The sequence below is a fragment of the Mytilus trossulus genome, chromosome 1 (assembly GCF_036588685.1).
Source record: "Mytilus trossulus isolate FHL-02 chromosome 1, PNRI_Mtr1.1.1.hap1, whole genome shotgun sequence".
Classification (NCBI taxonomy): Eukaryota; Metazoa; Mollusca; class Bivalvia; order Mytilida; family Mytilidae; genus Mytilus; species Mytilus trossulus.
In genome coordinates this window covers 39,794,723-39,811,179 of record NC_086373.1, presented here as the reverse complement: position 1 = coordinate 39,811,179, position 16,457 = coordinate 39,794,723, and the positions used below count along the sequence as shown (strand labels likewise).

At 33.1% G+C, this 16,457-nt stretch overlaps 1 protein-coding gene across 1 annotated transcript; it reads right to left on the bottom strand.

The window, feature by feature from the left end:
- Window positions 1-545: 545 nt before the first annotated feature.
- On the bottom strand, window positions 546-4,304 carry LOC134716137 (cocaine esterase-like). Its single transcript, XM_063578963.1, has 3 exons — window positions 4,206-4,304; window positions 1,209-2,719; window positions 546-765 (listed from the first exon to the last, which is right to left on the bottom strand). The coding sequence occupies exons 1-3, from the start codon at window positions 4,302-4,304 to the stop codon at window positions 546-548; spliced, it is 1,830 nt and encodes a 609-aa protein (XP_063435033.1).
- Between the last annotated feature and the right edge of the window lie 12,153 nt (window positions 4,305-16,457).

The following is a 16,457-nucleotide window of genomic DNA, read 5'->3' as shown; positions in this document are numbered from 1 at the left end:
AATAGTTGCACCCTGAGTCTCCTTGGATTAGCTGCATATAAAGTTGTCGTATTCCAGTAAGAAACAGTTCTTAACTGAAACTTAACTTAAATGAGTTTTGGTACTCCGAGAAATTAATCCGAAAAGAAACAGTTTGAAAAAAAAATCCATTTGTTTAATTTTTAAATTACAAAAACTTCAATCTGCTTTAAATTAGTCATCGTTCTTTTTTTATATAAAGAGAGCAATATAATGATTTTTGCTTTCATTTCAATTGATTTGTATTGTGAGCATGTTTGCTTGAGAATTTATATTTAATAGGGTCTTTCCGAAAACGAGATAACCATGACCTAATACTATAAGTTATATAGTTCGCTACTGACCCCATGCGGATCCATAGAGGGTTAGTAAAATGCATAGGGTATGAGGCTGTTGTTATTGGCTTGACTACTCATGCTCCATATCAAAGTATTTAACGCATATTTTTATTTACATTTAAAGTCATTTATAGATAAATTCAGTTAATAAAATTAACAACGTCGGTTACAACCATATGTTGAAGTCACTTATCCGAACGTGTTTTCTATGTTTGCATTATGTGTTCCATTTCCGCTCTGTGACGCTTTCTTGCAATCTGAAACTAACCGCGGAACATCCTTATTCCAAAAACTCATTCTGTCATGAAAATTATTCACAGATGAATTTCTATATTCACCTAAAACCATAAAATTTGTACTGGTCTTATTGTATGCTGGCCATTCGTGTTTTCCTTCTTGGTTCGGGTTCCTGAAAAATATATTGATGTAAGTTTTATCAGTGTATAAAGCATTTCAAAACATGTATATATTGACAATTTCAGTAAAAACAATATGTATTTTTCAAGGTACAATTCAATATTGATCGCTTTTAACAGAAATATGATACGAAAAAATATGTATACATAAATTTGCAGTACATAAACTGTTTTTAAAACATGAAGACCGAAGGTTATTGTAGTTCGATTTATAAACGAGATTTCATTGTACCCTTGAATCCAAGATATCAATTGCTATCTAAATTTGCAATCTCTAAATCCATTCTATTTATATTTTTAGGTAATGTAACAGTTAGTTATAGCATGTTACTAGCTCTATTTCAAGACGAAAAATTAAAACAGGAATTATCAGCATTTAGCAACGCAAAAAAAAAGTAAATACGCTATGAAATGAAAAAAATAAAAACTTGTTTACCCGGTTTTAGCAAAGTTTGTCCAAAAGGTCATCATTTTGGAAGATAATTTTCTCTCGTATTGATTGATATTGACATCTTTTGGATACCAGGTCTCCAAACCAAATACAAAGGCAATCTCGTCACCATGATTTGCGCCGCATTCTGACCAACTGGGACGTTCTTTCAAAAATTTCCATGTTGGCTTATGTGTGAAAAGATATTGGTATGTTCCTCTTCTACTTCTGGTATGAAAATCTAAGTCACGAGTAGTAACTGAAGCGTAACCAAAATCTCCATGAACGTTTATTGCTAACGATGTTTCATGTGACAGTGAACTCGACGTAACGGTTGGAGAGTATTTTTTGCATATTTCTTGTGAAAGTTTTTCACAGTCTATATAATATGTTCTAGTAATGTATGGTATTGAAAAATTACAAAGGTAATCTGTTGGAATTCCATTTTTTAAGTCAATATTTTTCTCTCCTTTGATTGAATAATAATAATGTATAGCTGACTCGCAATCATTTATTCCCGCCATATAATCAACACTATTAAACATTTGTGATGATTCTGACGTAGGGTTTGATAACATATTAACAGGACTAGCTGGTACAAAATCGCCATCGACAGTAGGTCCGTAGCCACTATTAATATTGTTATAACCATCGGAATATGCCTTTAGAAGATTGGTAGCTGGCACTGATCTCAAACAATCTAAACAAGAATTTACTCCGGTTACACATTCAGAACAATTCAGAAGTCGGCCTATTTCTCTTGTGAGTGACTCATAACTATCCCATTCCATGATACCATCTATATAAATACTTTGGGATATAGCTCTCTGGAATAGTCCTTTATTTTTTGGACTCATTGCTTGAAGTTCTACACTAACTCCACCACTTGATTCACCAAAAATAGTTATCTTCTTCGGATTTCCCCCATAATCCTCGATGTTATTTTTAACCCAAAAAATAGCGAATCTTTGATCCCAAAGTCCAATATTCCGGATCGATCCTACACCAGCATTGGCAAAACCAAAAACGTTTAATCTATAATTAATGGTGACAATTATGACGTCACCTACCGCTGCCAGTTTGGTACCATTAAATTTCATACCTTGTCCGTTGGTGAAACTTCCACCGTGAATCCAGATCATCACAGGTCGGCTGCTGTTTTTACTTACATCACGTGGAGCAAAAATATTTAAATGAAGACAGTCCTCCGATCTATCGTGATTTGGAATCAAGCGGCTGTTTGATGAATAGAAATTTTGCATACAATTTGGTCCATATTCCGTAGCATTTAATGTGTCATTCCAAGAGCCAAATGGTTTTGGTTTCCCAAAGCGAAGTGTACCCAACGGTGGCTTAGCGTATGGAATTTTCTTAAACTGATATATTTTTGAGTTGTATGCTTTGACTTCAATGCCCTTTATTTCTCCGAGGCGTGTTTTGTGTGTGAACACAGGGTTCGTTGCTAACGTTGTTAGTTGTTGAAAAGCTGATATCAACACGAATACAAGAAATGTCGTCTAAAAAAAAGATAGATTGGAAATAAATAAAACTGCAATTTTGTTCTCATTAAAAATCATTTGTGACTTTTTCAAGGATTAGTACAACGCGAATTTGATCTAGGTAAAGCATACTGAAATCGCGCGTATGTAATAATCATTGCATGTGATTTTGTTCATTGTCCAATGAAGTTCTATTACAAAAGAATCAAATTTGTAAGGGTATGTTCTGTTTTTCGTTTTCAGCTGCTCATTCTGAATTTCCTTATTCTAATGCTGATGATTTGGTATTTTTGTAACGTTCATTTCCATTTTTTTACAGATCAATCACTTAAATACTTATTTTATCCTGATTTTTTTTTTTATTAATTTACAATATTTATGCAATGTTCTCAAACTTACCATTTTTGTCATTTATATCATTAAAAAATCATCTTCACTTGGAGAACGACAATATATACTGGTCTTAAATAAACAGAAATTATTATGTAAATATGTCCATGTTTGGCCAAACATGTGACCAAGATGGACTTGGTTCTGTATGTACTTTACAACAAGGTTATGCAAAATTTACAATAAAACCCATGATAAAAAACGTGACATTTAAGAAAGTTTTACGCATTAGCTTACACAAGAGCATGTCGATACTTTCAACAACGTGTTAGTTAGGTAATATCAAATTCATTAAACCATAAAGTTGATAGCAAAATCCGTTGCTTTTTTAGTTATAGGCTCGGGTTAAGTAAAACAAGTACATTCCGACAAAACTTCAGGACATTTAATTCAATTTGTATTAAAAGATACCAGAATTGTTTCATTATGGCGTAATGAAACGAAACAAGTCTTTGCTTAGAAATATCCAATATTTTCAAATGAAACATGATCGGTTTTATACTTATTATGATATTGGTTTTGTTTTCAATTAATTAAATCATCACTTAATACATGTGTTGCTATAGATTTATGGACAACTATCCAAATCTGGTAAATATTAATTCAGTGGTTACTTATAGTGAGCTTTGTACTAGTGTTTTGAAACTATTAGTCTCTTAGATCTGTGTTATGTGTCTTCTGCCTTTTTGTTGGATGTGCTTGTAGCCCGTGTCGAACAAACTCTTTTTAACTGATTTTATAGCATGTATAGCTGACAGAACACTTTTAAGTGTCAGGTAGAAGGGAGGGGTGGTCATGCAAGCAGAAAAAACATTGAATTTGAATTCCGTTCTTGTCGTTGATTGTTGCAAATATTATGTTTCATTTTGTTCTATTGGTTAAGCATGAGTCAATTCTCGTGTAAATGGTTTTATTTGTCATTTCGGGGCCTTCACAGCTGACAATTTAGTTTGAGCTTTGCATATTTTTGAAGGCCGTAGGTGACCTATAGATGTTGAGTTCTGTGTCATTGTGTCTCTTGTAAATAGTTTTTTCATTAGGAATTATATGTCATCTTTTTTTTATACCCCTGCTTTAACCCGCTTTAAAAAAAAAAGAGGGTATTGTGTTTTACCTCTGTCTGTTCGTCATTCCATCCGTCCGTATCATGTATGTTTCTTGTTGCATCTTTCTCAAGAACTACAATACCAGGATTTCTGAAATTTGGTTTCATGGTTTATATAAGTCAGCTATACCGCATGATGCGTTTTCAGATTCATCACTCAACAACTTCCTGTTTACCGAACCGTTACATTATTTTACAAATTATAGCCAAGTTGACAATGTTCGTCACATTTTTTCCCAGGAACTACAATACAAGGATTTCGAAATTTGGCTTCTGTGTTTATCTAAGTCAGCGTATCTTGTGAGGCGTTTTTATAATTATCACTTAACAGCTCCCGGTTTACCAAAGTATTTGGACGGTAGTAAGTAGTTCCTCACACTTTCACTTGTTATATCTAGCTTTGCCGTTTGAATTGGTTTAAATATTCGAGGCCGGGAACTTAGACTTTTGTTATGATTTTTAAGGACAACCGTGCTTAATTTTCACTAATGACGATTCCAGTTGTAACCAAAGACGGTCTCATTTGTCTTCAATAACTTTTCAAATCGTACAATGAAAATAAAGTACACAGTTCAGCTTCAAAAATCATAACTACTTAGTACTAGCACTACTTTGCATGCTATAGTCCTGTTGTTAACGTTACACATATGTAAGTATTTAAAACAAGACTGATGGATTGATTGGTGTTTAACGCAAGGCCCACTTTCAGCACTATTGTGCTATTTTGTGGTGGTCATTCTAAACTGGTTGAGGAAGCCAGAGAGAACCTCGACATCCAGTCGTATTCAGTGCCGACAGACTAGTGATGAGGTAGTTTAACAACTCGGACACAGAGGCCCTACACTCTACACGACGACGCTACATTCTCCCGTCTTTTTTTCCTTAAAAATTCTAAAAACCCGTCTCTAAAGGTTAAGGCATCGAACAATGAATGTTGCTGAAAGATTTGTCTATTTTGTGTTGCGATAAGGTACAAACTATTTCTTAATTCAATATTAAAATTCGAAGTCAGTTTGTTCAATTCAATCCAACTCGCAAGTGAAAGAGAAAAATTATATTTGTTTTAGGATTTTCCTTCTTTGAACTTATCTTCAAATATATAGTGCGTTTTAAGAAATTAACAAGCAAGCTTCTTTTAACTTATTTTTAAAAATCATCTTCGCTAGAAGTATTGGCACGTCCGCATACATTTGATATGAAACGAAACTCGATTCCAATCTAAATTGTTTATGATTTTCAATAGTCCTATCGGAGGTGGATGGTTCTCTTAGGACATTCACGACTTTCTTAGCCAATAAAAACAAGCCACAATATATCAAAAAAGACTGTCGAAGACTGTAACAATCAATCATTGCCAGAATTTTATTTATTTTTTTTCGTCTGACAAATAATTTGTATAGGCGTTAACTTTGTTTAGAACACTGGAAGGTATATTTACTAAACAGCAAAAGTTGATTTTCTACTAGCTCCTCTAAAATCAGTACGGATTTTACTCTTTACATCAATACATTTCTAATCAATACAGGATAATTAACCTATAAATATGTATTTCAGTACCATTCTTTAAGACTTCCAGGGATCTCAGTTTAAATTTTTTTTTTTAAATGTTGCCTCCACTTTCCTGTTAAAATTATTCACATAGGTCAGTATGCGTGTTCAATGTTAATTCTTAACGAATATGAGGACGTTCCGGTTCGAAATCATCTTTTTGCTTTTATGTTTTTAAATTAAAAAAAAATGTATTATAATTTTTATGTACTTTAAAATTTAATGAAATGTTATATTCATGTCATTCAGTGTAGATAACACACTATGGTGGTTTATATAAGGGTATCAAAACATGTACTTTATATCAGCTGACCAATATCTTGTACTTTAAATATGGAAAATTAATAGTGCAGGATATGCACTGTTCCTGCTAATTTACATAATCGTTATCTTTGACCTCTCGACACGTGTCTATGCAAATGACATTGTCGGAAAGAATTTATATTTCGATTTCAAATTTTAATTAACTTTTTTCAATATTCATTGAATAATTCTTATATTTTATAACCTCAATGTGAACAAATGAGATGTGAGTGTACGTTAAAGAGACAGAAATCTTTCAACGTATAAAACATTAAAAAGATCTTAAATTCATCTTTCAGTTTTCATCAATTGAAATTTGTCTATACAGTAGAGCAGGATCGTGCCCAGGTTAGGGGAGGGTTGGTGGCTGCTAACATTTGTAACCCCGCCACTCTTTACATTAGCCTCTCCTAAGTCAGGAGCGTCTTGCAAACAAACAAAATAAGCCTAAGTATCTTTGATTCGTTCTTTTTAATATCAGTTTTAATTGTACCCAAAATATAACGATAATATTTGATTTATGACATTGAATCTTAAAATTGAGAATGGAAATGGGGAAAGTGTCAAAGAGACAACAACCCGACCATAGAGCAGACAACAGCCGAAGGTCACCAATGGATCTCCAATGCAGCGAGACACTTCCGCACCCTAAGGTTTTATACAGCTGGCCCCTAGATAAATATTTCATACTTAACTCCGAGTTATACACAAGAAACTAAAACTAAAATGCATACAAAACTAACAAAGGCCAGAGGCTCCTGATTTGGGACAGGCACAAAACGCGGCGGGGTTAAAGATGTTTTTTGACATCTCAAATCTTCATATACCTCTAGCCAATGTAGATAAATAAACGCACAACAAAACGCACAGTAAAACTCAGGTTAAGAGAAGTCCGAGTCCGATGTCAGAATAGGAAACAAAAGAAAATAAACAAAATGACAATAATACATAAATAAAAACTACAGACTACTAGCAGTTACTGACATGCCAGCTCCAGACCTCATTTATTATAAAAGATTATGTCTTCATCATATGAATATCACAATCCCTCCTGTTAGGGGTTAAGTATAATACCATCATTATACCATCATTAATATATATGAGAAGAGCAATTATCCGTGGCATGGTTTTAGAAAAAAAGTGGTTAATTCTGATGCAAAGACTATATAAGTGAATGCAAAGTGAATAAAATGCAACCTAGCCTATGGGGTTTTTTTTTTTGGGGGGGGGGGTAATGTTAAGGAGTACAGAATATGATCATGAGAAGGACGGAAACGCAATTATGTACAGTTACTTGACATAAAATCTAAGCACATAAAAATTATCACATACTTTGTGTGGAACGATTTCAACAAAACTTGAAGTATCAATAAAATAAGCTTTTCAAAACAGATTCCTTCGGATGCATTTTGAAATAGCGGTAAAATAACAGAAAATTAACAAGCTAGTATCTTTTTTTTAAATATGCAATCTACCGGGAACATTATGAATTCTGAATTCCCACTTGCTGTCAAACGGTGCCTTTTCAAAATGTTCATCAGAACTATGAAGAACAACGTTATTCTAAAAAGAAGACATAGAATAACGTCTTAAGATAGAATTTCCAGAAATTATCTGATAGAACCGAAGTGAAATCTTAAATAAAAATATTTTCGACTTTTCTATGTCGAGTATTTGCCTTGCTGACATGTAACTTTTCTATATTTTAATATATTGATGGAAACAATAAATGCTGTTGACACCGATGACGAAGATAAGACAAGTTTGTCTATTTGTTTATAGAATATAACAGCACCTCTGCATTTTACTATTTTCTAAGGATTGAAGCCAATTCGTTTGGTATGGCCCACACACCGCCACTCATGTTGATGCACTTGCCCAAACGTTTAGAGGACGACTTTTCATGAATGAATTTCCTTCAAATTAAATCGTACTTAATCATAATCCTGGTACCTTTTGATAACTAATTGGACCTGGATCAGTAATTGATGTTACCGAAAAGGGCGGGAATTTCAACTATGGTGTAATGGTTGACGATATGTTAAATTGGGAATCCTAATTCGGTAAAATACCAGACTGTGCAGTGTTTTAATAATGAATTCAGATTGGTAGAAAAAGTACCCACATCCAGAATGGGTCTTTGGGTCAGAAAATTGGACTAACATACAAACCCATCAGTTTCCAAGCTGGAAAATCGACGCTGTTGAGTGGTTGCTATTAGAATGGTTTGATTACAGAAAACAGAGTGCTTGAAGAAAATTGACTTTTACAGGAGAAAGAATATCAGCACTCCTATAGGAACTTGAATACTTTAGAAAACAGTAGTTGTATAGTTTGTTGTGTTTGATGTTAAGGAAGGCGACAATTTGAGTCGGCAGTACAGTATTTGTATAGTTTGTTTTGTGTGATGCAAAGGAAGGCGACAGTTTGAGTCGGTAGTACAGTATTTGTTTTAACGAAAACCAACAGATTTCTCCGTGCTTCTTCTTTTCACACTCTTCAACAGTCTGAGGAATCACTTAGTTCCAAAATTTCATTTTGTCATAAAAATCATCTACAGTCAAATTTCTGTATTCTCCAAAAATGGTCTTGTTGTATGGTAGCCATTCATTTGTACCTAGGTCTGTCAGTCCTATAGAAAAAATACTCTTGTATGGCAGTAAAACTGAAATCACTCCTTGAAAAAATTTATATGGAACTGTGTACTTTTTTCAAGAATTTTGGAGTTGCTTCTTATCATTAGCCAGACCCAAATACATAGCGAAATTCAGTTGTTTAAGGAAATCTTAAAGGCTCGTTTTACGTTTTCCTTACTATATGCATTTTGTTACACTATTAATAAATTTTTTAAGTCCTACTTGACGACACAATAGTGAATCATATGTGTACTACTCATTGTAAATACAACTTACACATACCAGATTCTTCCTGTTGGCATTTGAATTTCAAGTATTAATATTTCCATGAGAGAACGTGTCCAATCAGGCATTGCTATGTAGTCATACATCCCGAACAATCAAACGGCCGTGACTTGTATCTGTTTGTTTAACAAATCTGATAGTTTTGAAAGGTAAAACTGACGTCTTCTTGTGGGTATAAAAAACTGATATACCATTATAACATATTTATTTACTTATGTATCAATGTATTATATTTGCTCTTGATATTTTCAAAAGGAATTAACGAATATCTTTACGTCTGACAACCATACCCCGTCTTAGCAAAGTTTGTCCAAAACTGCATCTTTTTAGTAGATAACTCATTTTCACATTGCACGACAGCATTTTCTGTAGAATACCAGTTTTCCAAACCAAATAGGAACGCCAGTTCATCTGCATAACTTAGCCTTTAACCTATTTAGGTCTAGTTTGTAAGTCCCTAGTTTGGCTAATGGGTACAAAGATATTGGTACGTTCCTCTCTGACTTCTGCTATAAAGCCCTTAACTGCAAGCGTAGCAAATTCAAAATCTGCATAAGCATTTGCTGAAAATATTGTTTCCATAGACTGATCTTTTGTGGTAGCAGCTGGAGAATACTTTTCACAAATTCCTTGTGATACGACTACACAACCTTGGTAAAATACCTGTGTTTCGTATAGGACAAAAAAGGTTACAGATAATATAAGATGGTATTCCTCTTTCCAAATCTAGATTTGTTGTTTGTTGTATCAAACAAGCTCAAATAAAATACACAACACTTTAAGTCATTCGATCCTGCTATACAATCAATACTTATAAACATAAGTAAAGATTCCAAATCAGGATTTGTTTTCACTTCGGTGTTGACATGAATATCAATTATATAGTCATTTTATAAATCTACAGTTTGCAAAAGTATGAATTCATAAAAAAAAATAAGGATTTTCTCATCCAAGGCATAGATTACCTTAGCCGTAATTAGCACAACTTTTTGGGAATTTTGGGTTTTCACTGCCCTTTTTCTTTAAACTTGTTTGGATTTCTAACTATTTATTTTTGATTTTGATCTAACAACAACAACAAGGCAACAGCAAATAATGTTCATGTATTAGAGTCTTATCTCTTTAAACAAAAATGATATACAACACAATATAATATTAACAAATCAATTTAAAAAGAGTTATGAGAGACTGTAAGACACACATTAAAATACATGTATATTACTTCTATAAAATGTATCGATATATCTTAGCATGAAACACCATAATATTAAAACAGCTATACAAAAAACAATATCATAGACACTAACTACCGAGTATAAAATACACTTTCCTTTTAAAAATAATTCATTTCAGATCTTGGCTGTCATTCTTATGTAGACGAAACGCGTGTCTGACGTATCAAATAATAAACCTGGTAACTTTGATAACTAATTAGATAGTATGTCAATAGGAGTCCCATATGTTAGCTTGTTATCTAGAATATGTTCGATCGCTCATATTTTGCTTGATGGAGAAAACTCAGTATTAAGATTCCTTTCACTCTTTGCATATGATTTAGAAGATTTACCGAAGAAACATTGTCAAGCATTAAACTGTTTCAGGTTTACATTCAGAGCAGTTAACTGTTCGCCCATGGTTCTTAAGAGCTTTTCGTAGTTATCAGAGTCTCTGATATCATCCATGTATGCGATCTGAGCCATTGCTCTTTGATACAACTATCTTTTTTAGGAATCATTGACTGAAGTTACACACTTGTGCCACTGCAGGTTCTCCAAATACTGTGATCATTTGAGGATTTCCTCCGTAATCCTCAATATTATCCACAAACCTCCTTTTTCCAACCTTTACGCATCCGAATATGTTCAATCTACAATTTATTGTTACTATAATGACGTCACCTACAGCTGTCATCTTAGAGTCATCAAACATTCTACCATGTCCGTTTGTGAGTGCTCCGTTTTTCATGTTCATACATATACTGCATTTAGTTTGGTACATTTAACATTGTTTAAGCTTATGATATTCTCTTGAAAGCGATAAAGTGGTGTTGTATTTGTTAATTGTTAGACCAGTTATTATTCCAAGACTTGAAGTATGCTCAAATGTATCCCCTGTCGTAAATAAAATATATGTTTGGATTTCTGGAACCCATACCAACATTATGCTTACCTGAAATAATAATACCTATGTAGTCACAATTATTTGCTCTACCCGATCTGCCAAGTTCAAAGGGAAACGTTTCTTAACGTACAGTGGTATAAATAGCGTTTACAGTTCATATAATGAATTACGTTTGATTTTCATAAAATCATGAAAGAGAGAGGGAGACCGATTCCAAAAGGACATTCGAATTCATAAGTCGAAAATAAACTGACAACGCTATTGCTAAAAAAAAAAAAAGGGAAAAAACAACAAAAAAACGAACAATAGTCCAAACAACACAACATATAGATTAAGCAATATGAACCCCAACAAAAACTGTAAGTGATATAAGTTGCCCCGGAAGGGTTATCACATCCTGATCCTCATACGGGGCCCGTTGTGTTGCTCGTGTTAGTACAAACCTTGTAATTTATACGTGTTTCTCGTTTTTTTATATAGATTAGACCGTTGGTTTTCCCGTTTGAATGGTTTTAGACTAGTCATGTTGGGGCTCTTTATTGTTTGTTGTTCGGTGTGAACCAAGGCTCCGTGTTTAAGGCCATACATTGACCTATAATGGTTTACTTTTATAAATTGTTATTTGAACGGAGAGTTTTCTCATTGGCACTCACACCACATCTTTTTTATATCTAATCAGTCTAATTCTGTAATTCGGTAAACTAGGACAGGATTATAGTTGCGACATTAAGAACATATTCGCGATTATCTATGAAATGACATGCATGATTTTCATATGATTGTATCACATCTAGTTAGTTTTTATATCAATAAACAGGAATTGCATAATAATAATTCAATAACATGTCGCTCTAACACAGCTATTATTATACGACACCATAATGTCACAATAGCATTTAGACAGAGATTTAGTTAGGCAAATAATTTTTAACAGATCTTTCTTTCAATGGAAAACTTTAAGGTGAGTGAATACAACACACGAGGCAAAAATCATTGGCATACGTCATTTCACTAGGATACAACTTGCTTACTGTTGCTTCTTAGTGACCACCAGTGAAAAATCCAGTGTTTCTTTTGCCATATGATTATGGTCTTTCCGATTAGATTTTCCTCTAATTTCAGTATGTTTGTGATTTTACTTTTTTCTGTACTAATATGATTTGAAAAGTCATTGAACTTAATTATTTTTACAGCTCCTTGAAACAAATTCTATCATATTTCTAAAATTGTGATATTAACCAAAATAAGTTTGAGATGAAGGTTCGTCTGTTTTATCGTACATTTTTGTATATAGTTTCTCTATTGTAACTAAAATTACAAATATGCAAAAGCATGAATAATTATTGCTGTTTATATAATATTTATTTCAAGTAGATCACTTCGTAAAAGAAAACGTAAACAAAATGTAAATGTTCAATTAGATGTAGTTAAGACGGATCTTTGATAAATTTGACCATAAACAGCCAGTTATAAGAATAAGAGAACACATCTGCTATTAAAGGAGCCGCAACTGGTATCCAGTGAAATATCTGATTTCTTTAGATAAACTGCCCATTGCCGAAAAGTACATAGATGTTGTAAAGGGATAAAAAAAAAAAAAGATTCAATCATCTTATCACAGTTCAAGTAAGAATATATCGCATATTCTTTTTTTAAGATAACAGAATGTTTTATTTGAGATACCGGAAATGAATTTGCCATCATATCTTTTTAAATACTATTTTATAAAATTTTGCACAAACTTCTGTTTGGTATGATTGTGTTATTGCAGTGAAAAGAATTGATTAAATGACCATTAAAATCACGTTATTGATTTAAACCCTAACATGAGTTTTTTTTTAACAACGATAGTCAATACCACAAAGACAACTAATGGTTCTATATCTAATTACATATGTTACACGAAAAGTATAAACAAATAAAGTCAGTTGTGACTTTACAATCTTCATCTTTAATATATGAACCACAAACAGCGAGTATCTGGGATAACAACTAAACTATTTGCCGTACGTATTTATATGTGTATCTAAAGAAATGACTTAGATTAGGAAAAAAATCATACGTTTTTATTTTTATTTCAAATCTTGATTTACCTCGCTATGCTGGCTTCGTTATCGAATATCAAACTTAATATTTTCACCAAAAACAAAGAAAAATGTTTTTCCAATAAGAGTCTCACATATGCTAGAGGTTCAAGACTTGGACAGGCGCAAAAATACGGCACATTTGACAATTCATAGATTTATTAAGTCCCTTGTTACAGTAGTATATCGTCGGAAAACTGTGAGATATGTCCAAAAAAAATGTTAGGATTTTTAATCAATAATATTTGTTTTTAGATTTGGTGGATTGATATATCAGTCGATATTCCTATGTCTACTAATTGTGCACAACTACTAGCCGATGTTGTTGTTGTATTTATATGAATCAGAGTACATACCTTACAAAAAAATACTCCAACAGAGCAAGAGCTGAAATTGAAGTTTTACTGTCACTATTACGACAAGATATCCAGTACACAACAACAAATGTAAGAAAAAACAACACTTCTCTCTTCAACATCTATAAAGCTTGGACTCCAACCAAACGAAGAAAAAACAAAAGTTATGAAGATCAACACCAAAAGTAACCAACTAATAAAGATAAACAACACCAACAAAGAAGAACTAGAGGAGTTTACGTATCTAGGAAGCATTGTTAATATAGAAGGAGGTACAGACGCTGATGTAAAAGCAAGAATAAACAAAGTCAGAGTCATCTTACATTCTATGGAAAGTATGGAGTGCCAAGAACATCTCAAAAAGCACAAAAATGAAAATTTTCAATTCCAACGTCAGATCAGTGCTCTTGTATGGATCTGAGACATGGAGAACAACCAAAACAATGTTGTCTAGACTCCAAAGGTTCACCAACTACTGCCTAAGAAGAATCATGAACATCAGATGGTTCGAAAAAGTAAGAAATGAAGACATATGGAAAAGAGCTGGACAAGAACCCATTGACATCCAAATCAAAAAAAGAAAATGGGTATGGATAGGCCACACACTGCGAAAACCATTAAGCAGCATTACAAGACAGGCATTTAAGTGGAATCCTCAAGGAAAAAGAAACCGAGGACGACCAAGAAACACCTGGCGTAGGGACACATAATCGGAAATAAAACAGCAAGGACACAACTGGAACACACTGGAAAAGCTTGCCCAAAATCGAGTTAGATGGAGGGAGTTCGTCAATGGCCTATGCTCCCCGGAGGAGCCAAGGGCCTAAGTAAGTAAGTATTACGACAAGATAAACAAGCATTGAATCTCAAGATCAATCACAACATGTTTTTGAGGTTTTAGATCTTTAGATACCAGTAGAGTCTTCTGATCTGTAATTTAACCAATTGTGTCAATATACCTAAATGTAACATTTTGACTGAGTTTAAACCGCGTGGTGGATGAGATGACATAGCTGGAGACTCACGCCATTTCGAGGCATCAGTTTTTTGAAGGAATTCATACAAAAACTGTTTGTTTGTGAAACAATAAAATTGAGAATGGAAATGGGGAATGTGTCAAAGAACCAACAACCAGACTATAGAAAAAAATAATAGCAGAAGGTCACCAATCGGTCTTCAATGTAGCGAGAAATTCCCGCACCCGGAGGCATCCTTCAGCTGCCCCCTAAACAAATATATACTAGTTATTATGATAATGAACGCCATACTAAATCCAAATTGTAAACAAGAAACTAAAATTAAAATAATACAAGACTAACAAAGTACCTTGATTTGTCTTCTTTTCATTGATTTACGAAATTTCAAAATATCGGTCAACTACTGTTGTCTTAATTCATGTGTGTGTTTAATTTATATTTCATTCATTTTCTGTTATTTGGACTTTGCATGTTTTATGTAGCAAAAACCAAATCCCTATTTGTCATAAAACACCTAACACGTGTACGTCCCTATCTTTCAACATTGGGATTGAGCGTTCCTGGTTAAATAAATCAAGAGAAGCTCTTCAGACAAACGAAATGTATAATTTACTTTTGAACAGCAGTATACTACTGTTGTTTTTATTTACAATCATTTTAAACTTCTTTGTTATCGTATTTGAGATATTTATTTATTGGTATATTTGTATGGATTTGTTCGTTAGGTAAAACACATTTGTACAGTTTTGCCTGCTCGATCCCAATATTTGTCACATTCTCCAATTATGTCCGTTGGAATTGATTACTTTTTTTGGTTAATATAAAGGAACTATAAACAACTGTCATACAGATTAATGGTTTAGTTAGCTATAAAAGCAGATTTCAACCAAGTTTTCCTCGCAAAATGTCTGTACCAAATCAGGAATTTAACAGTTGTTTTCCACTTGTTCCCGTTGTTTGATAAAGTAGTAAAGTTTTCTTTTGTCAGTTTTATGGATGTCCTCCTATTTCAAATCCCATTTGAGCTTGTAGGTTCTTTCTGTTACCGTAAAATAATCATTGAATGATAGCAACATGTTTAAAGAACAGCAATTACTTTGAACAAGGCCTCTACTGGTAATACAACTTTTTCACTTTTTTATCCAAGGCATAGATTAACCTATAGTCGCCGTCAGCTGAAATTCGTAGCGGTTATCGGTAAAAATAATCTAAACTATCAACCGCGTTCCCTCGAGATATAGTTTTACTCGTTCCATTCATAAATCGCGAAAAGAAAAACCACTACTGACCTACCTTTTAAGTGATCGCACTGTAATAATCCTAACCTTCACATTTTCCAGAATGTTTTTCATTGTAATTCCGCCATCTTCGTTTCTATGAGGATCATTTGTTTACATGTGAAATTCGTCGACTATAAATGGTATTTGGCACAACATTTGGGGAAATTTGGATCCTCAATGCTCTTCAACTTTGTATTTGTTTGGCTTTATAAATATTTTGATATGAGCGTCACTGATGAGTCTTATGTAGACGAAACGCGCGTCTGGAGTACTTAATTATAACCCTGGTACCTTTGATAACTATTATGTTATATATCTAAATATTTATAAGGAAGACCGTAACAAATAATGTGTTTTTTATAAAACATAAGAGATTTAAAAGCCTGGAGGAAATTTGGATTTTAGCTTTTATAAGATATGAACATTTAAAAACAAAGTAAATAGGCAAATTAGATATATGAAAAAACTTTCAATGTACCAATTAAACTGCACCATATATAAATTTCGACGATTAACGGCCTTTAATTGATGCTCAAGGACACAATATTTGAAATCCAACATTTTAGTTTATGTAAAATAATTCTAAAAAAAGTTATTCCGTTCTTAAAATAATAGATCTCACTTTAAAAAATAGTACTTTCATACTTTATTATTTATTGTTTAAAACACCC

Coding starts and splice junctions, on each gene's coding strand:
- LOC134716137 (XM_063578963.1), bottom strand. CDS start 4,304: ATGAAACCAAATTTCAGAAATCCTGGTATTGTAGTTCTTGAGAAAGAT. Junction 2,720..4,205: donor GGAATGACGAACAGACAGAG/GTAAAACACAAT, acceptor TCTTTTTTTTAG/ACGACATTTCTTGTATTCGT. Junction 766..1,208: donor ACAAACTTTGCTAAAACCGG/GTAAACAAGTTT, acceptor TATATTTTTCAG/GAACCCGAACCAAGAAGGAA.